The following is a 14,968-nucleotide window of genomic DNA, read 5'->3' on the forward strand; positions in this document are numbered from 1 at the left end:
GAAGCTTTGTCTTGCTGACAACACATACCTTTATATCAAAACAACTAATAATAAAACATAAAGCTTCTTTTTGCCCCCATTAGCACCCTACTCCAAATTTCTTACCTCAACATTGTATACTGGTTGTTTATCTATTCTAATGCAGCTGTATCTTATAGCCTACAAAACAGAAACCATTAATTAAAATTAAACATTTTTAGGTCAAAAAATACAGTTCAGCTTACAAAGCATAAAACCTTGGCCAAACTTACAAAACAGATTCAGGAAGACATTAATAGATATAATTGATCTGATTCTCATGTTTAACTAGGGACCTCCATCATTTTAGGGTAATGGCACTCTCATGAGTATGAACAGTCTCTACTTTCCCCTTCTAAATTAAAATAATGTAAAAGGTAAAGTCATATTTACTTTAAAGACCTGAAGAGGTCCATTGTCCTTAGTATTTTAATAATTAGAAATATAAATGGAGAGAGCATTTATAAAATGCTGCTATGGACTTTTGTATAAAACTCCATAGGAGAAAAAATGTAGTCATGTTTTGTATATAATCACATGTAAAATCTTCCTCTACTGTAAAATACCTGTAAGTTTGTATTTGTTTAAAAGATTATACTGGAAAAATATTTGCAAACATAAAAAGAGATAATATCCTGATTATATAAAGAGTTCTAGAAGCAGTGGTATAAAACAACCTACTGAAAAAATAGAGAAGAGTACCAACAAGCGGTTGGCAGAGGAAGAAATACACAAATGGCAAGTGAAGGCATAAAATATGCTCAACCTTGCTGCTAACAGAAGAAATACAAATTAAAACAATGATAGAGGCTTGGCTTCCACTTAGGATACAGAAAGCTGAAAAGAGAGGCCTTCCCACATTACAAACAATAAAAATGTAAAATCTATGAAATGATAACTTCACCTGAACCCTTACGACAGCAGAGGTCTTAGTGCAACAAACTAAACAGAGATATGAAGAAAGACAGGAGTCTCCAAGGACATGGGACATGAGCACCGATTTATCTGAGAGAGTTTAGCAGGAAGAGGAGGACTCCACTACAGTGGGTAAGAAGATTTCAGCTTAAATTTTTCACCACTTACTAAAGGCCAAGTGTGGGCCAGCATGAGAAAACGGAACCCCTGGGAATCAACAAAATGCGGAGAGTTTGCACTCAATGGCATGATCTTCTCCACGGACCTCATTGAGGGCTCACGCAAATGAAAAGAGACAGGGTGGGAGACTAAAGAAAGTCTCCCTAGTGGTAGAGGCCGAGACTTGAACAGCGGCTGCTGTGGGAAGGGCAGCAAATGTGGTTACCCTCAGGGCACACATGCAAACCCATAACCTGCTGGATAAGGAAATAGGAAAAAAATCCTTTACCCCCAGAGAGGGGCAGGAAGAGATGGTGATCCCAGATCATCCCCTATTACTTGGGGCAGGGCAAGAACACTGAAAAAGCCCTTCCCCAAAACTCAGGAAGCCTCAAAGCTTTTCTCAGACTGAGGCTGAACGAGGACAACAGAAACGGGGATCCTGCAGCCCTCATTCTCCAATAGCAGGTTAACAAGCAAAAAGTTACAGCAGTTTGGAAAACACATAACTTAGCCGTAGTATCACTGAGGTATAAATGGCAGAGAATTCAGCAATTTACTAAATGTCCACATACAATAATTACTATTAACAAAAATTAATGAACTAAGAAAATTATTTTAAGACATATTAAACATAATGACTCATTATTATTATTATTACTATTATTATACATTGGTTACACTACAGAATGAGAGAAAACTATACAAAATTTTTAGTACGTCAAGTTCTACCTGAGCTCTGTATATGTGTTTCCTTAAGGCATTTTTTATGTCAGCAATATCTACATCTGTCCTGATATCCTTGGTTTTTGATTCTTTGGCATGATCAGCAAAAACAGAATTCTTCATTTCTTTCTGTATACACAAAAAAGTACTTTAGACAATGTACTAAAGAGTGTCAACACAAATGCTAAGTATCACAATGGACAACATAACACAAGAACACATTCATGCAGTGTTAACCACAGCAAAGATCCTTACAATTATACTATATAAAGATTACAGAATGAAATTTAAAAAATTAAAAACCAAATGTTTTAATTGCAAAGTTTTACCTGATATTTACATGTGCACTTTAAGTACTTTTTACTTTAACCTGTTCCAAATCTTTCCTGGAACCTCTCTCTCTCTTCCTTGTTTTTTTTTTTTTTTTTGGTTGCCATGTTCCCACAAAAAATGATTATTTATCTTTATCATTCTTCTGAAGATCCCTCTGAATACATATAAACATGCTGTCTATACTGTAAAATATAGTTATACTCTAGAAAAATTAACTCAAGAAGGATCCTGTTTAAAAGACAAGCTATCTTATTAATAATGGTCTGTACTATACCAGGGAAGAGCAAGATAAAAAACTAAAATTTAGATTATTTAGATTAGAATGTATTAGCCAAACTACATACACATGTATTTTTCATTTTAAGAATTTTAGCCTCTTTTTTTTTTTTTTTAATGATTTTTTTTTTTTAATTTATTTATTTATTTATTTTTGGCTGTGTGGGTCTTCGTTTCTGTGCGAGGGCTTTCTCTAGTTGTGGCAAGCGGGGGCCACTCTTCATCGCGATGCGCGGGCCTCTCACTATCGTGGCCTCTGTTGTTGCAGAGCACAGGCTCTAGACGCGCAGGCTCAGTAGTTGTGGCTCACGGGCCTAGTTGCTCCGCGGCATGTGGGATCTTCCCAGACCAGGGCTCGAACCCGTGTCCCCTGCATTGGCAGGCAGACTCTCAACCACTGCGCCACCAGGGAAGCCCTAGCCTCTTTTGTCAGAAGGTTTCTTTTCTTTTTTGTTTTAGTCAGGCAAAATAAAATATATTTGAATATCCTGATTAACTCAAATTCTTTCTGTACACATGTAAAAATATTTTCATTGTGAACCAAAGCTAATTATAACATTAATTATGAATATTACACCAGATCAAATCAAGAAGATTCTTTTCATAAGATGTACAGGTTATATTTAACACAGCAAGCAATCACAAAAATCAGATTATATGTGTAGGTGATATTAGGGAAGAGCCAAAAGAAATTAAAACTGTTTTTTGTTTTTATCAGCTTAGCTTACAAAGTTTTACCTGATCTCTATAAACGTGCTTTCTTAAGGTACTTTTGTCATGTTCATTGTCCGTCCTGGAATCTCTTTCTTTCTCTTTTTTGCGTTTTTTCCTCAAAGTATAATTCCTTTGAATATCTTCATCCTCTTTCCTAATTTCCTTCTAAACATATTTAGACCACAATTAAACAAATCTAAACATGAATGATATATGTTACAAAATCCACATAAATTCAAGACGAGTCTGACTTATAACACATTAAAAAAAAGTTACATACAATACGAAATCTCATTCACTGTTGGAGTGGGTATACATTAGTAAAATATTTTGGAAAACAGTTGTTCATTATCTAGTAGACTTGAACATGCACAGTCCTTATAACCCAGAATTCTCTTAGGGATATATCCTAAGCTAGAGGAAGTCTTGAACATGTGCACCAAAAGTAATGTAAGAAAAGGTTCATACTATTCATGGCAGAAATGCTCACAGTTACAAAAACCAATCAATCCATCAAAAACAAACCAATAAAAAGAAACCAAAATATTTATCAATAGTAAAATGGATAAAAGGTATAACTGTGAAACAATGAAACATATACACCCACAAAAAAGTAAGTCACAGATTATAAATACCACAAACTAGAAAAGTTCATTAAGAGGCAAAACTAAACAATGTATTGGTAGGGATACATATGTAGGTGGTAAAACTATAATGAAAAACAAGAAAATATTAAAACAAATTCCAAAACAGAGGTTACCTATCATGGGTAAGAGGAAGAAAAAGGGATGCAGTTTGGAAATGACACAGCAGAATCTTAAAAAGCTGGGAATGTTCTATTTCTTAACCTAGCTGGTAGGTACATAGCACTCATTTTTGTACTCTTTCAAAAATTATACACAAATGCTTTATAAACACATATAATGTATACATAATTCAAAAGAAACAACTTCATAACTGGCATTAGTAGAAAAGAGTGTAAAATATAAATAAATTACTTTTAATTTGGAAGGTCTTACCTGATTTCCATATGTATGCCTTCCTAAGGCATTTCTCATTTTAACAAATTTCAAATCTTTACTAGAATCTCTGTATTTTTCTTTTCTGTGATGTTCAGTTAAAATAGAATGAACATTAACATCTTCATCATGATTTTTCACTTCTTTCTGCATGTTTATAAAAATACTTTAGTTAGACTATAGATTAGCCATAGCCTCAACACAACCAATGCAAGTCACAACAAAAAAAACTCAGGAACGTAGGCTTTATGAAACATACACATGAGATTAAGTATAATAAAGAGCATTATGAATTATATTACATTTTAGTTATACTAAGATAAAAAAGAAAAATAAAGATTTTTAGTTCTTAAAGTTTATACTGTGTTTACAAACACATTTAATTTAGGTATTTTGTTACTTTTCTTACTCTTTCTTGGAATCTCTGCCTTTTAAAAAATTTGTCATGATTAGTCAAAAGAGATTTGGTTATCTTCATTATTTTCTTTTATTTTTTCCAAATGTTTGTGAAAATAATTTAGGCTCTACATCAAATAGTCTTGCCATTAGGCATATCAAATGAAACATCTCAGAAAATCTTTGTATAGGAAAAATGTATAATAACATTAAAACGGATAAGAAGTATTGCAACCCATATTGTTTATTCTTTACACTAAGAAATTTATTTAAAAAAATAGAAATTGTGACCTGAATTTGATATACATTCTCCTGAGTTCTAAAAGGAACTCAAGATGTTTACAGATGTATTCTTTTTACTTTTTTTTTTAATTTAGATATAGTTGATGTACCATATTATATAAGTTACAGGTATACAATGTAGTGATGCACAATTTTTAAAGGTTATACTCAACTTATAGTTATTATAAAATACTGGCTATATTTCCTGTGTTGTACAACATATCCTTGTAGCTTATTTATTTTATGCCTAATAGTTTATACCTCTTAGTCCGCTACCCCTAGGTTGCCCCCTCCCAGCTATTCCCTCTCCCCACTGGTAACCACTAGTTTGTTCTCCATATCTGTGAGTCCATTTTAATTTTGTAATATTCAGTGGTTTTATTTTTTAGATTCCACATATAAATTATATCATACAGTATTTGTCTTTCTCTGCTTGACTTATTCCACTTAGTATAATACCTCCAAGTCCATCCATGTTGTTGCAAATGGCAAAATTTCATTTTTTATGGCTGAGTAGTATTCCACTATATCTATATGTCTATACAGATATACAGATCTCCCTTCTTCTTTATCCATTCATTTGTTGATGGACACTTAGGTTGCTTCCATATCATGGCAATTGTAAATAATGCTGCTATAAACACTGGTATGCTTGGATATTTTGAAACTAGTGTTTTCCTTTTTTTCTGATATGTACCCAGGAATGAAACTGCTGGGTCATATGGTAGTTCTGCTTTTAGTTTTTTTTTTAGAAACTGCCATACTATTTTCCACAGTGGGTGCACCAATTTATACTCCCATCAACAGTGTACGAGGGTTCCGTTTTCTCTACATCCTCACCAATATTTATTTGTGGTTTTTTCCGTGATAGCCATTCTGACAGATGTGAAGTGATATCTCATTGTGGATTTAATTTGCATTTCTCTGATGATTAACGATGTTAAGCATCTTTTCATACACCTGCTGGCCATCTGTATGCCTTCTTTAGAAAAATGTCTTTTCAGGTCTTCTGCCCATTTTTTAATTGGGTTGTTTCTTTGGTGTTGAGATGCATGACCTGTTTATTTATTTTGGCTATTAACCCCTTATTGGTCATATCATTAGCAAATATATTCTCTCATTCAGTAGGCTGTCTTTTCATTTTGTCAATGGTTTACTTTGTTTTGTGAAAGCTTTTAAGTCTAATCAGGTATCATTTATTTATTTTTACTTTTATTTCCTGGGCTTTAGGATACAGATTCAAAAAAAATACTGTGACAATTTATGTCAAAGAGTGTTATGCCTATATTCTCTTCTGGGAGTTTTATGGTTTTAGGGCTTACATTTAAGTCTTTTATATATTTTGAGTTTATTTTTGGACATAATGTGAGGAAATGTTCTTATCTTATTGTTTTATATTTAACTGTCCAGTCTTTCCAGCATCACTTGTTGAAGAGACTGTCTTTTCACCATTCCATATTCTTGCCTCCTTTGTTGTAGATTCATTGAGCATAACTGTGTGGACTTACTTCTGGGCTCTTTACTCTGTTCCAATGATCTATGTGTCTGTTTTTGTGCCAGTACCATACTGTTTTGATTACTGTAGCTTTGTAGTATAGTCGGATGTAGTATCGTCCGAAGTCAGGGAGCATGATTCCTCTGGCTCTGTTCTTCTTTCTCAAGAGTGTTTTGGCTATCGGGCTCTTTTGTGTTTCCATTCAAATTTCAAAATTATTTGTTCTACTTCTGTGAAAAATGCCCTTGGTATTTTGATAGGGATGGCACTGAATCTGTAGATTGCCTTGGTTAGTATGGTCATTTTTAACAATATTAATTCTTCCAATCCATGAACATGGGATATCGTCCTATTTTTTTGTGTTGGCTTCAATTTCTTTCATCAGTGTCTTACAGTTTTCTGAGCATTGGTCTTTTACCTCCTTAGGTAGGTTTACTCCCAGGTATTTTCTTCTTTTTGATGCAATGGTAAATGGGATTGTTTCCTTAATTTCTCTTTCTGATAGTTTGTTAGTGCATAGACAAGCAGATTTCTGTATATTAATTTTGTATTCTGCAACTTTACAGAATTCATTACTGAGCTCTAGCAGTTTGCTGATGACATCTTTAGGATATTCTATGTATAGTATCATGTCATCTGCAAACAGTTAGAATTTTACATCTTTCTTTTCAATTTGGATTCCTTTTATTTCTTTTTCTTCTCTGATTGCCATGGTTAGGACTTCCAATACTGTGTTAAATAAAAGTAGTGAGGGTAGGCATCCTTGTTTTGTTCCTGATCTTAGAGGAAATGCTTTCAGCTTTTTCCCATTGAATATGATGTTAGCTGTGGGTTGGTCATATGTGGCCTTTATTACGTTGAGGTATGTTCCCTTTATGCCCACTTTCTACAGAGTTTTTAACATAAATGGATGTTGAAGCTTTTTCTGTACCTATCAAGATGATCATATGCTTTTTATTCTTCAATTTGTTAATGTGTTGTATCACACTGATTGATTCCTGGTATTGAAAAATCCTTGCAACTCTGGGATAAATCCCACTTGATCATGGCATATGATCCTTTTAATGTACTGTTGGATTCAGTTTGTTAATATTTTATTGAGGATTTTTGCATCTATGTTCATTAGTGATATTAGCCTGTAATTTTCTTTTTTTGTGATACCATTGTCTGGTTTTGGTAACAGGGTGATGCTGGCCTCATAGAATGAGTTTGGAAGCATTCCTTCCTCAGCAATTCTCTGAAGTTTTTTTTTTTTTTTTTAAGTGGTTAATATAAGCATAGGTATATGCAATACGTTACAAATAATTCTTTTTTTTTTTAAATTTCTCTGGAGTATTTTGGTAGCATTCACCTGTGAAGCTATCTGGCCCTGGACTTTTGTTTGTTGGGAGATTTTTAATTACTGACTCAGTTTCATTACTGGTAATTGGTCTGTTCACATTTTCTATTTCTTCCTGGCTCAGTCTTGGTAGATTGTACATTTCTAGGTATTTGTTCATTTCTTCTGGGTTGTCCATTTTATTGGCATATAGCTGTTCGTAGTAGTCTCTTATGATCTTCTGTATTTCTGTGGTGTCAGTTGTCTTTTTCATTTCCAATTTTATTGATTTGGGCCCTCTTTTTTTCTTGATGAGTCCAGCTAAAGGTTTATCAATTTTGTTTATCTTTTCAAAGAAGTAGCTTTTAGTTTCATTGAGCTTTTCTATTGTTTTTTAAGTTTGTATTTCATTTATTTCTGCTCTGATCTTCATGATTTCATTCCTTCTACTAACTTTGGGTTTGTTTGTTCTTCTTTTTCTAGTTCCTTTAGGTGTAAGGTCAGGTTTTTTATTTGAGATTTTTCTTGTGTCCTGAGGTAAGCTTGTATTGCTATAAACTTCCCTCTTAGAATGTATTTTGCTGCCTTCTACTGATTTTAGATCACCATGCTTTTGTTTTCCATCTGTCTCCAGGTATTTTTTCAATTTCCTCTTTGCTTTCTTCAGTGAGTCACTGATTGTTTAGTAGCATTTTTTAGCATCCATGTGTTTGTGTTTTTTGAATTTTATTCTTGTAGTTGATTTCTAGTCTCATAGCATTGTGGTTGGAAAAGTTGCCAGATAAGATTTCAATTTTCTTAAATTTACTGACATTTGTTTTGTGGCCTAGCCTGGAGGATATTTAATGTGCACTTGAAAAGAATGTGTATTCTGCTGCCTTTTGACAAAATGCTCTATATACACATATCTACTAAGTCCATTTGGTTTAATGTGTTATTTAAAGCTAGTGTTTCCATATTGATTTTCTGTCTGGATGATCTTTCTGTTGATGTAGGTGGGGTGTTAAAGTCCCCTACTATTATTGTATTGATATTACTGTCAAGTTCTCCCTTTTGTTTGTTAATATTTGCTTTATGTATTTAGGCGGTCCTATGTTTCTCCCTTTTGTTTGTTAATATTTGCTTTATGTATTTAGGTGGTCCTATGTTTCTCCCTTTTGTTTGTTAATATTTGCTTTATGTACTTAGGTGGTCCTATGTTTGGGTGCATATACATTTACAATTGTTATATCTTCTTCTTGGATTGATCCCTTGATCATTATATAATGTCCTCCTTTATCTCATAACAATCTTTTGTTTTTTCGGCACATACTTTAAATTTATTTATTTATTTATTTATTTTTGGGTGTGTTGGGTCTTCGTTTCTGTGTGAGGGCTTTCTCTAGTTGCGGCAAGCGGGGTCCACTCTTCATCGTGGTGCGCGGGCCTCTCACTGTCGCGGCCTCTTGTTGCGGAGCACAGGCTCCAGATGCACAGGCTCAGTAGTTGTGGCTCACGGGCCCATTTGCTCTGCAGCATGTGGGATCGTCCCAGACCAGGGCTTGAACCCGTGTCCCCTGCATTGGCAGGCAGATTCTCAACCACTGCGCCACCAGGGAAGCCCAACAATCTTTAAAATCTATTTTGTGTGATGTAACTGTTGCTATGCTGGCTTTCTTTTGATTTCAATTTGCATGGAATATCTTTTTCCATCCCCTCACTTTGTCTGTGTATGTCATTAATCTGAAGTGAGTCTCTTTTTGGCAGCATATATATGGGTTTTGTTTTTGTATGCATTCAGCTACTCTGTCTTTTGATTGAAGCATTTTATACACAACCTCTTGAGTTCTAAAACTCAAGATGTTTACAGAGGTATTTTAATAATTTCCCTATCGTTCATAAAATCTCCATTTTTTTCATGTTAAATAAAACTAAATTTATTTAATAACTCCATTATTTTACATCCTTTCTATATGTAAAAAATGTTATACTGTGGCTTATAATGCATATTTCAACAGACATATGAACTCAAAAGCCTCTTATTAAGATCATGTACATGTAGTTAATCATAGAAAATCATCTAAGTCACATAAATATCAACTGTATTTTGAAAAAGCTAGAGAAGATCGCAAAAATATTTTAATCTCTTAGAAAGTTTTATTTACACTCTCCATATGTGATTTTGTAAGGTACTGCTCAGTCGAAGAAGTTCCAAATTGTTCCTAGAATTCTCTTTGTAAAATTTGACAGATGCAGTAAAAACAAATTTTAATTTCTTTCTAATCACATTTAAAAATATTTTAGTTTAGACTAAGTAATAATAATTAGTAGGCTAATGATTTGGTAAACCAATTAGAGTCTCTTTTATAAAAACAGTATGAAACTGAACATAACTGAACATCAGGTCTTCTAGGGTAGAACTAATAATGTCTTTTTTGGTTGCTCCTACTAACTGAAAAATTTTAGTTGAGAGCCACATATATGCTTTCTTAACGTACTTTTCATTGCTCCAAGTTCAGAGCCCTTCATGTTTTTTTGTTTTCCATATTTAATCAAACTGGAATTCACTTGTGCCATTTAAAAAAACTTGATCTATATGCAGTAAAATACTTGAATTTAGACCATGAATATGAATACATATATTGATGAATCCTTTGTAAGACACATGTTACATTCAACATACTGAGTTGTTTTAAGTAATTACCATGTGTTGAGAACACACTATGTATTAGGAACTGTGACTCTCCATATGCACATATATATTATTTCAATAAGAGCCTCAAAATAGAAACATGGACAATATCCCAATACGTTCAAATTATAGACTGTAAATCAGAGCTGGGTTCAAATACCAGCTCTGTGATTCCAAAATCATTATTTCCACCAAATAATGCCTTTCACAAATTTTGTAAGAAAAATCAGAAACGTAAGATTTTTTTAGAGTATAAAGTGTTACCTGGGTTCTGCACATCATCTCTTTTAAGGCACCTTTCATTTCAAGAAATCCCATATCTTTCCTGAAATCTTTGTTTTTTTCTTGATTGCTATGGTTATTCCAAACAGAACTGGTTTGGGAATCTTCATCATTCTGAATTTCTTTCTGTATGTATGTAAAAATGGTTTAGGCAATCAATTAAGTATGATTTCAACATTATGTACTCTTTATGGTATCCAACTTTATAATTGCAAAATATTTTGGTAGTCAAACAAGTAGGTACAAGAATGCACTCTTCTAAATCAAAGGTTATTAAACACTAGTAAGTTCCCTGAAGGGAAAAAAATCATTACAACAAAGGTCCCAAATAATAAAATAATAATAATGTATCTCAAGAAAAGCTAATGCTCTGTTGGTCTAGTAACAAGCAACCCTTTTTATGAATAATCATGAACCAAACTATTTTATCTAGTCCCTTACCAAGTTAAAGTTACAATCTACTTCAACATTTTCTGATTATACATGATTTCTCAGATTATTTTTCAGCTTTTTACTAGTAAGACTTCTTATTTGCACATCTATCATACAGAGAAGAAAATAGGCTAATAGTTGAATTCACAGCTCTTATTTTACTTGAACATTAGTAAGCAATTACCTTCACCTAACTCTATCTCAAACACATTTATTTCTCTTGCTAAGAAATCCAAACTGAATTTTTAACTACCTACCAATAATAATTTAAAATATAGTTGCATATGTACTTATACATAAAATTCTTGAAGTTTAGTAAGATAAAGAATTGAGAGTAAAGATGAATTCAAGTACTTGTTATGCAAGAGTATTCAGAGATTCACCATCTTTACACAAAGAGACTGGAGAATCATTGTCCTCCTAGGGAACAATCATGATATAGCTGAAATGTGGTTAAGGCCTATGGTGTGATCTTTGGTTCCCTTTCACTTGTACTGGGCTTCCTATATGGATGTGAGGGCCCTTTAGCAGCCTGCAATCTTGCAACCAGACAACAATCCCTGAGAGTAGCTGATTAAATTTCTTCAGTTACTCAGAAAAGTGAAATTGAAAACCATGAAAAATGAAGACTTTTCTTCTGTCTTATTCCTGGAATCAAAGAAAGTATTACTCTGAATGTACAATTTCTATTAAGGACAACTTTAATGGGGATAAACTGAGTTTCTGGCTTCAAATTTCACATGGTTGACAAAGAGGATAAATCCTCAGGCTTAGATCAGCAAGAAATGTCTAAAATACAGGATGAATTAATCCCATATAGTTTCCAGAATACATATGCAAAAGAACATACCATTATCATTAGCAACTAGGGAAGAACACACTGTTTTCTAATTCTGAGTATTAAGATGCTATATACTGATCTGTGAATTAGAATGTATGATTCAAGTACCCTATTTAAGTTAAATAATTAAAAATCACAACGTGATAAACCATGACATTTGGAAAATTTTTAAAAATAATCTATTTTCTATAGCACTAAACAAATGATCAACATATAATTGTCTCCAAGCCACACTCTCTCCAACCAGCTACTCTTATGAAAGACATGGGCATTATTTATCTGTAAATATTCATTACTTATTCCTTATTTTATAAAATTTTAGTGCCAACAATACACTAGGCATTGTGTTAGTTGTTTGTCTCCTATATGATCTAGGAAAAGAGCGCCATGTCTAATCTCCCTTATATAGTATAATGCTATGTTACAAACAGATGACCAAAAGCCTACTAATTCAGTAAATTATTCTATTACCTAAGATAGGGCAGCACAGTGTGGAAATGATAGTTGCCCTGGCTTCTGATTCACATATTTGACTTTGTTTTCTGTCTTAAAATAGGTATGGATATGCTTTGGTCTCAGGTCTTATTCCTTGATTCAGCCATGGCATTTGCCACACAACTTGAATGAATTCACAAGACTGGATGGAGAGCCAGAGAGGTCAAGTAATTAGAACAAGCATCTTTTGAGTACTCTACATGGTTCTTTTTTTTTGGGGGGCCGCACTGCGTGGCTTGTGGGATCTTAGTTCCCCAACCAGGGATCGAACCCGGGCCCCCTGCAGTGGAAGCGCCAAGTCTTAACCATTGGACCACTAGGGAATTCCCAGAGTGTTCTACATGGTTCTTAACTAGACTGACTACTAGCATATGGTAATCTCTACAGCATTAAGTATTTTTAACTACCCAGAAAGAGACCTTCCTGTTATCAAGGAAACCTAATAATACTCAAAATGAGAAAAGTAAAGGGAAACTCGAGGAGAGCAGCCTTAAAATTTTTTGAGTGCTTGGTCTTAAATTTTTGGTCTGACATACGATAGTTGTGAGATCATGGGAAAATTATTAAATTTGATTATACATCATTTCACTAACTGTAAAATGAGGCCATAGTGCATACCACACAGGAACGTAAGGTTTAAAATAAGATTAAGTGTGTAAAGTGCTTAGCATAGTGCCTGACACACAGTAATCACTCAATAAATAATGGCTTAGAGTAACAGTTGTATAACAACCAATGTAAGGTAAGTATTATCTTCTACATGCAAAGGAAGAAATTCGGTCACAGAATAAATGACTTCCCTATGGTTAAAGAAGTAATAAGTTACAAATCTAGGTCAACAATTAGTTGATCTGGAACAAAAAGTGTATGTTTTTTCAATTACTACTATATTTCCATAAGACTTTTCTGTGGATCATTTTATTTCTTGGACAGATAATCAAAAGAAGTTTTGAGTATTCCTAAGTATTCTCTCCTTTTTGTGACATCTTCCTTGGGCCAAACAATTTAGATACATTAGTCACTTGCTCTTCTGTATTTCTATACCTTGCACATGATTTTACCAATGCACAATACACACTAAACTGTAATTACCAGTTTCCACATTCTGTTTTCACCACATTTTGTTTTTGAAGTCTGGCAGGTGGTCTTATTCATTTTCTATAGTGCATAGCATAATGCCTGGTACACCAAAAGTCTTCAGCAAGTATCTATAAACCTGGACTAAATAATTCCTGATTCTGTTACTAAGTGGCTTTCCAAAAAGTTAAGTAGGTTAAACACAACTATTATTTTTTTTTTTTTTTTTTTTTTAAATTATTATTTATTTATTTACCTATGGCTGTGTTGGGTCTTCGCTTCTGTGCGAGGGCTCTCTCCAGTTGCGGCAAGTGGGGGCCACTCTTCATCGCGGTGCGCAGGCCTCTCACTGTCGCGGCCTCTCTTGTTGCGGAGCACAGGCTCCAGACGCGCAGGCTCAGCAGTTGTGGCTCACGGGCCCAGTTGCTCCGCGGCATGTGGGATCCTCCCAGACCAGGGCTCGAACCCGTGTCCCCCGCACTGGCAGGCAGACTCCCAACCACTGCGCCACCAGGGAAGCCCCACAACTATTTTTTAAACAATTGCTCAATTGTTACTTTTGACTCAGTCATTTTATATGGCAACTCTTTTTAGAGGACACTTCAGAATCCATCTAATGAGGAATGTATTATATTCTATGCCAAAGAGGTAGAAGAAAAGCAAGACATCAAAATGAAGTTAACTATCTTATCCTCAGAAGGGATGACAAAATGCCTCCCTTATTTAGAATGAATGGTTATGAACTAACTCTTAGCTGTCTAATCTAGAGCTTATAAAACAATGTATTCTAAAAACAAATATAAGTTAGAGATGGTCTATTATTTTTGCTTGATATACTAATGCCCTCTAGTACTTCAGCAGCTGAATCTGATTGTGTCAGATTACTGTAAAATACGATTATGGAGAAAGCATAATACATATTACATTTTGTTCATTTCTTTCCACAGAGAAAGGGAAATTCAGATACTTTTTCTAATTTAGTTAAGAATGGTTTTCATTCTGTTTAGAGTTAATACTACCTTTAAACTGTTCAGTTAGGTAGATCAGATAGGATGCTTTAGGCTGCAAGTAACAGAAAACCAATTCAAACTAATGTAAACAATATGGAAATTGTTACCTCACAGAATGGCAATATGATCCATTGCTAAGTCAGGTTTCAGGGTTGATTAATCCAGCAACTCAAGTATCTCTACAAGAGTCTACATTCTGTCTCTACACTTTGCTGTCTACAAGATTGGTTTCAACCTAAGGCTACTTCTCCTCATGGTCAAAGAATGGCTGCCAGTAGTAATTAAGGTTTCGTTTCATTTTTCCATGTTTACATCTAGCAGATGCCAGGCTGCCAGAGGCTCTTTTCAGAATGAGAAAGAAACTTCCCAGAAGCTCTTACATACCTCTCTTCATGTCCCATGAATCAGAACTGGTTGACATGCCCATTCCTAGACCAATCACTGTCAAGGACAATGAGATTATCCATAGTCCAAGCATATCCATCCTCTGAACTAAGGTCAAATTTCCA

At 34.1% G+C, this 14,968-nt stretch overlaps 1 protein-coding gene across 1 annotated transcript in view; it reads right to left on the reverse strand.

Moving 5' to 3' along the window:
- The window catches only part of SLF1 (SMC5-SMC6 complex localization factor 1), a 60,885-nt gene that overhangs the window by 28,269 nt on the left and 17,648 nt on the right, over nt 1–14,968 (reverse strand). The window contains exons 6-10 of the mRNA XM_082458031.1: nt 10,587–10,730; nt 4,161–4,307; nt 3,166–3,306; nt 1,825–1,947; nt 106–159 (exon numbers count right to left, since the gene is read on the reverse strand). Of these exons, the coding sequence (XP_082314157.1) occupies nt 106–159; nt 1,825–1,947; nt 3,166–3,306; nt 4,161–4,307; nt 10,587–10,730 (609 nt within the window). The remainder of the gene's footprint in view (nt 1–105; nt 160–1,824; nt 1,948–3,165; nt 3,307–4,160; nt 4,308–10,586; nt 10,731–14,968) is intronic.

The sequence above is a fragment of the Balaenoptera physalus genome (genome assembly GCF_965194825.1).
Source record: "Balaenoptera physalus genome assembly, chromosome: 3".
Taxonomy (NCBI): Eukaryota; Metazoa; Chordata; class Mammalia; order Artiodactyla; family Balaenopteridae; genus Balaenoptera; species Balaenoptera physalus.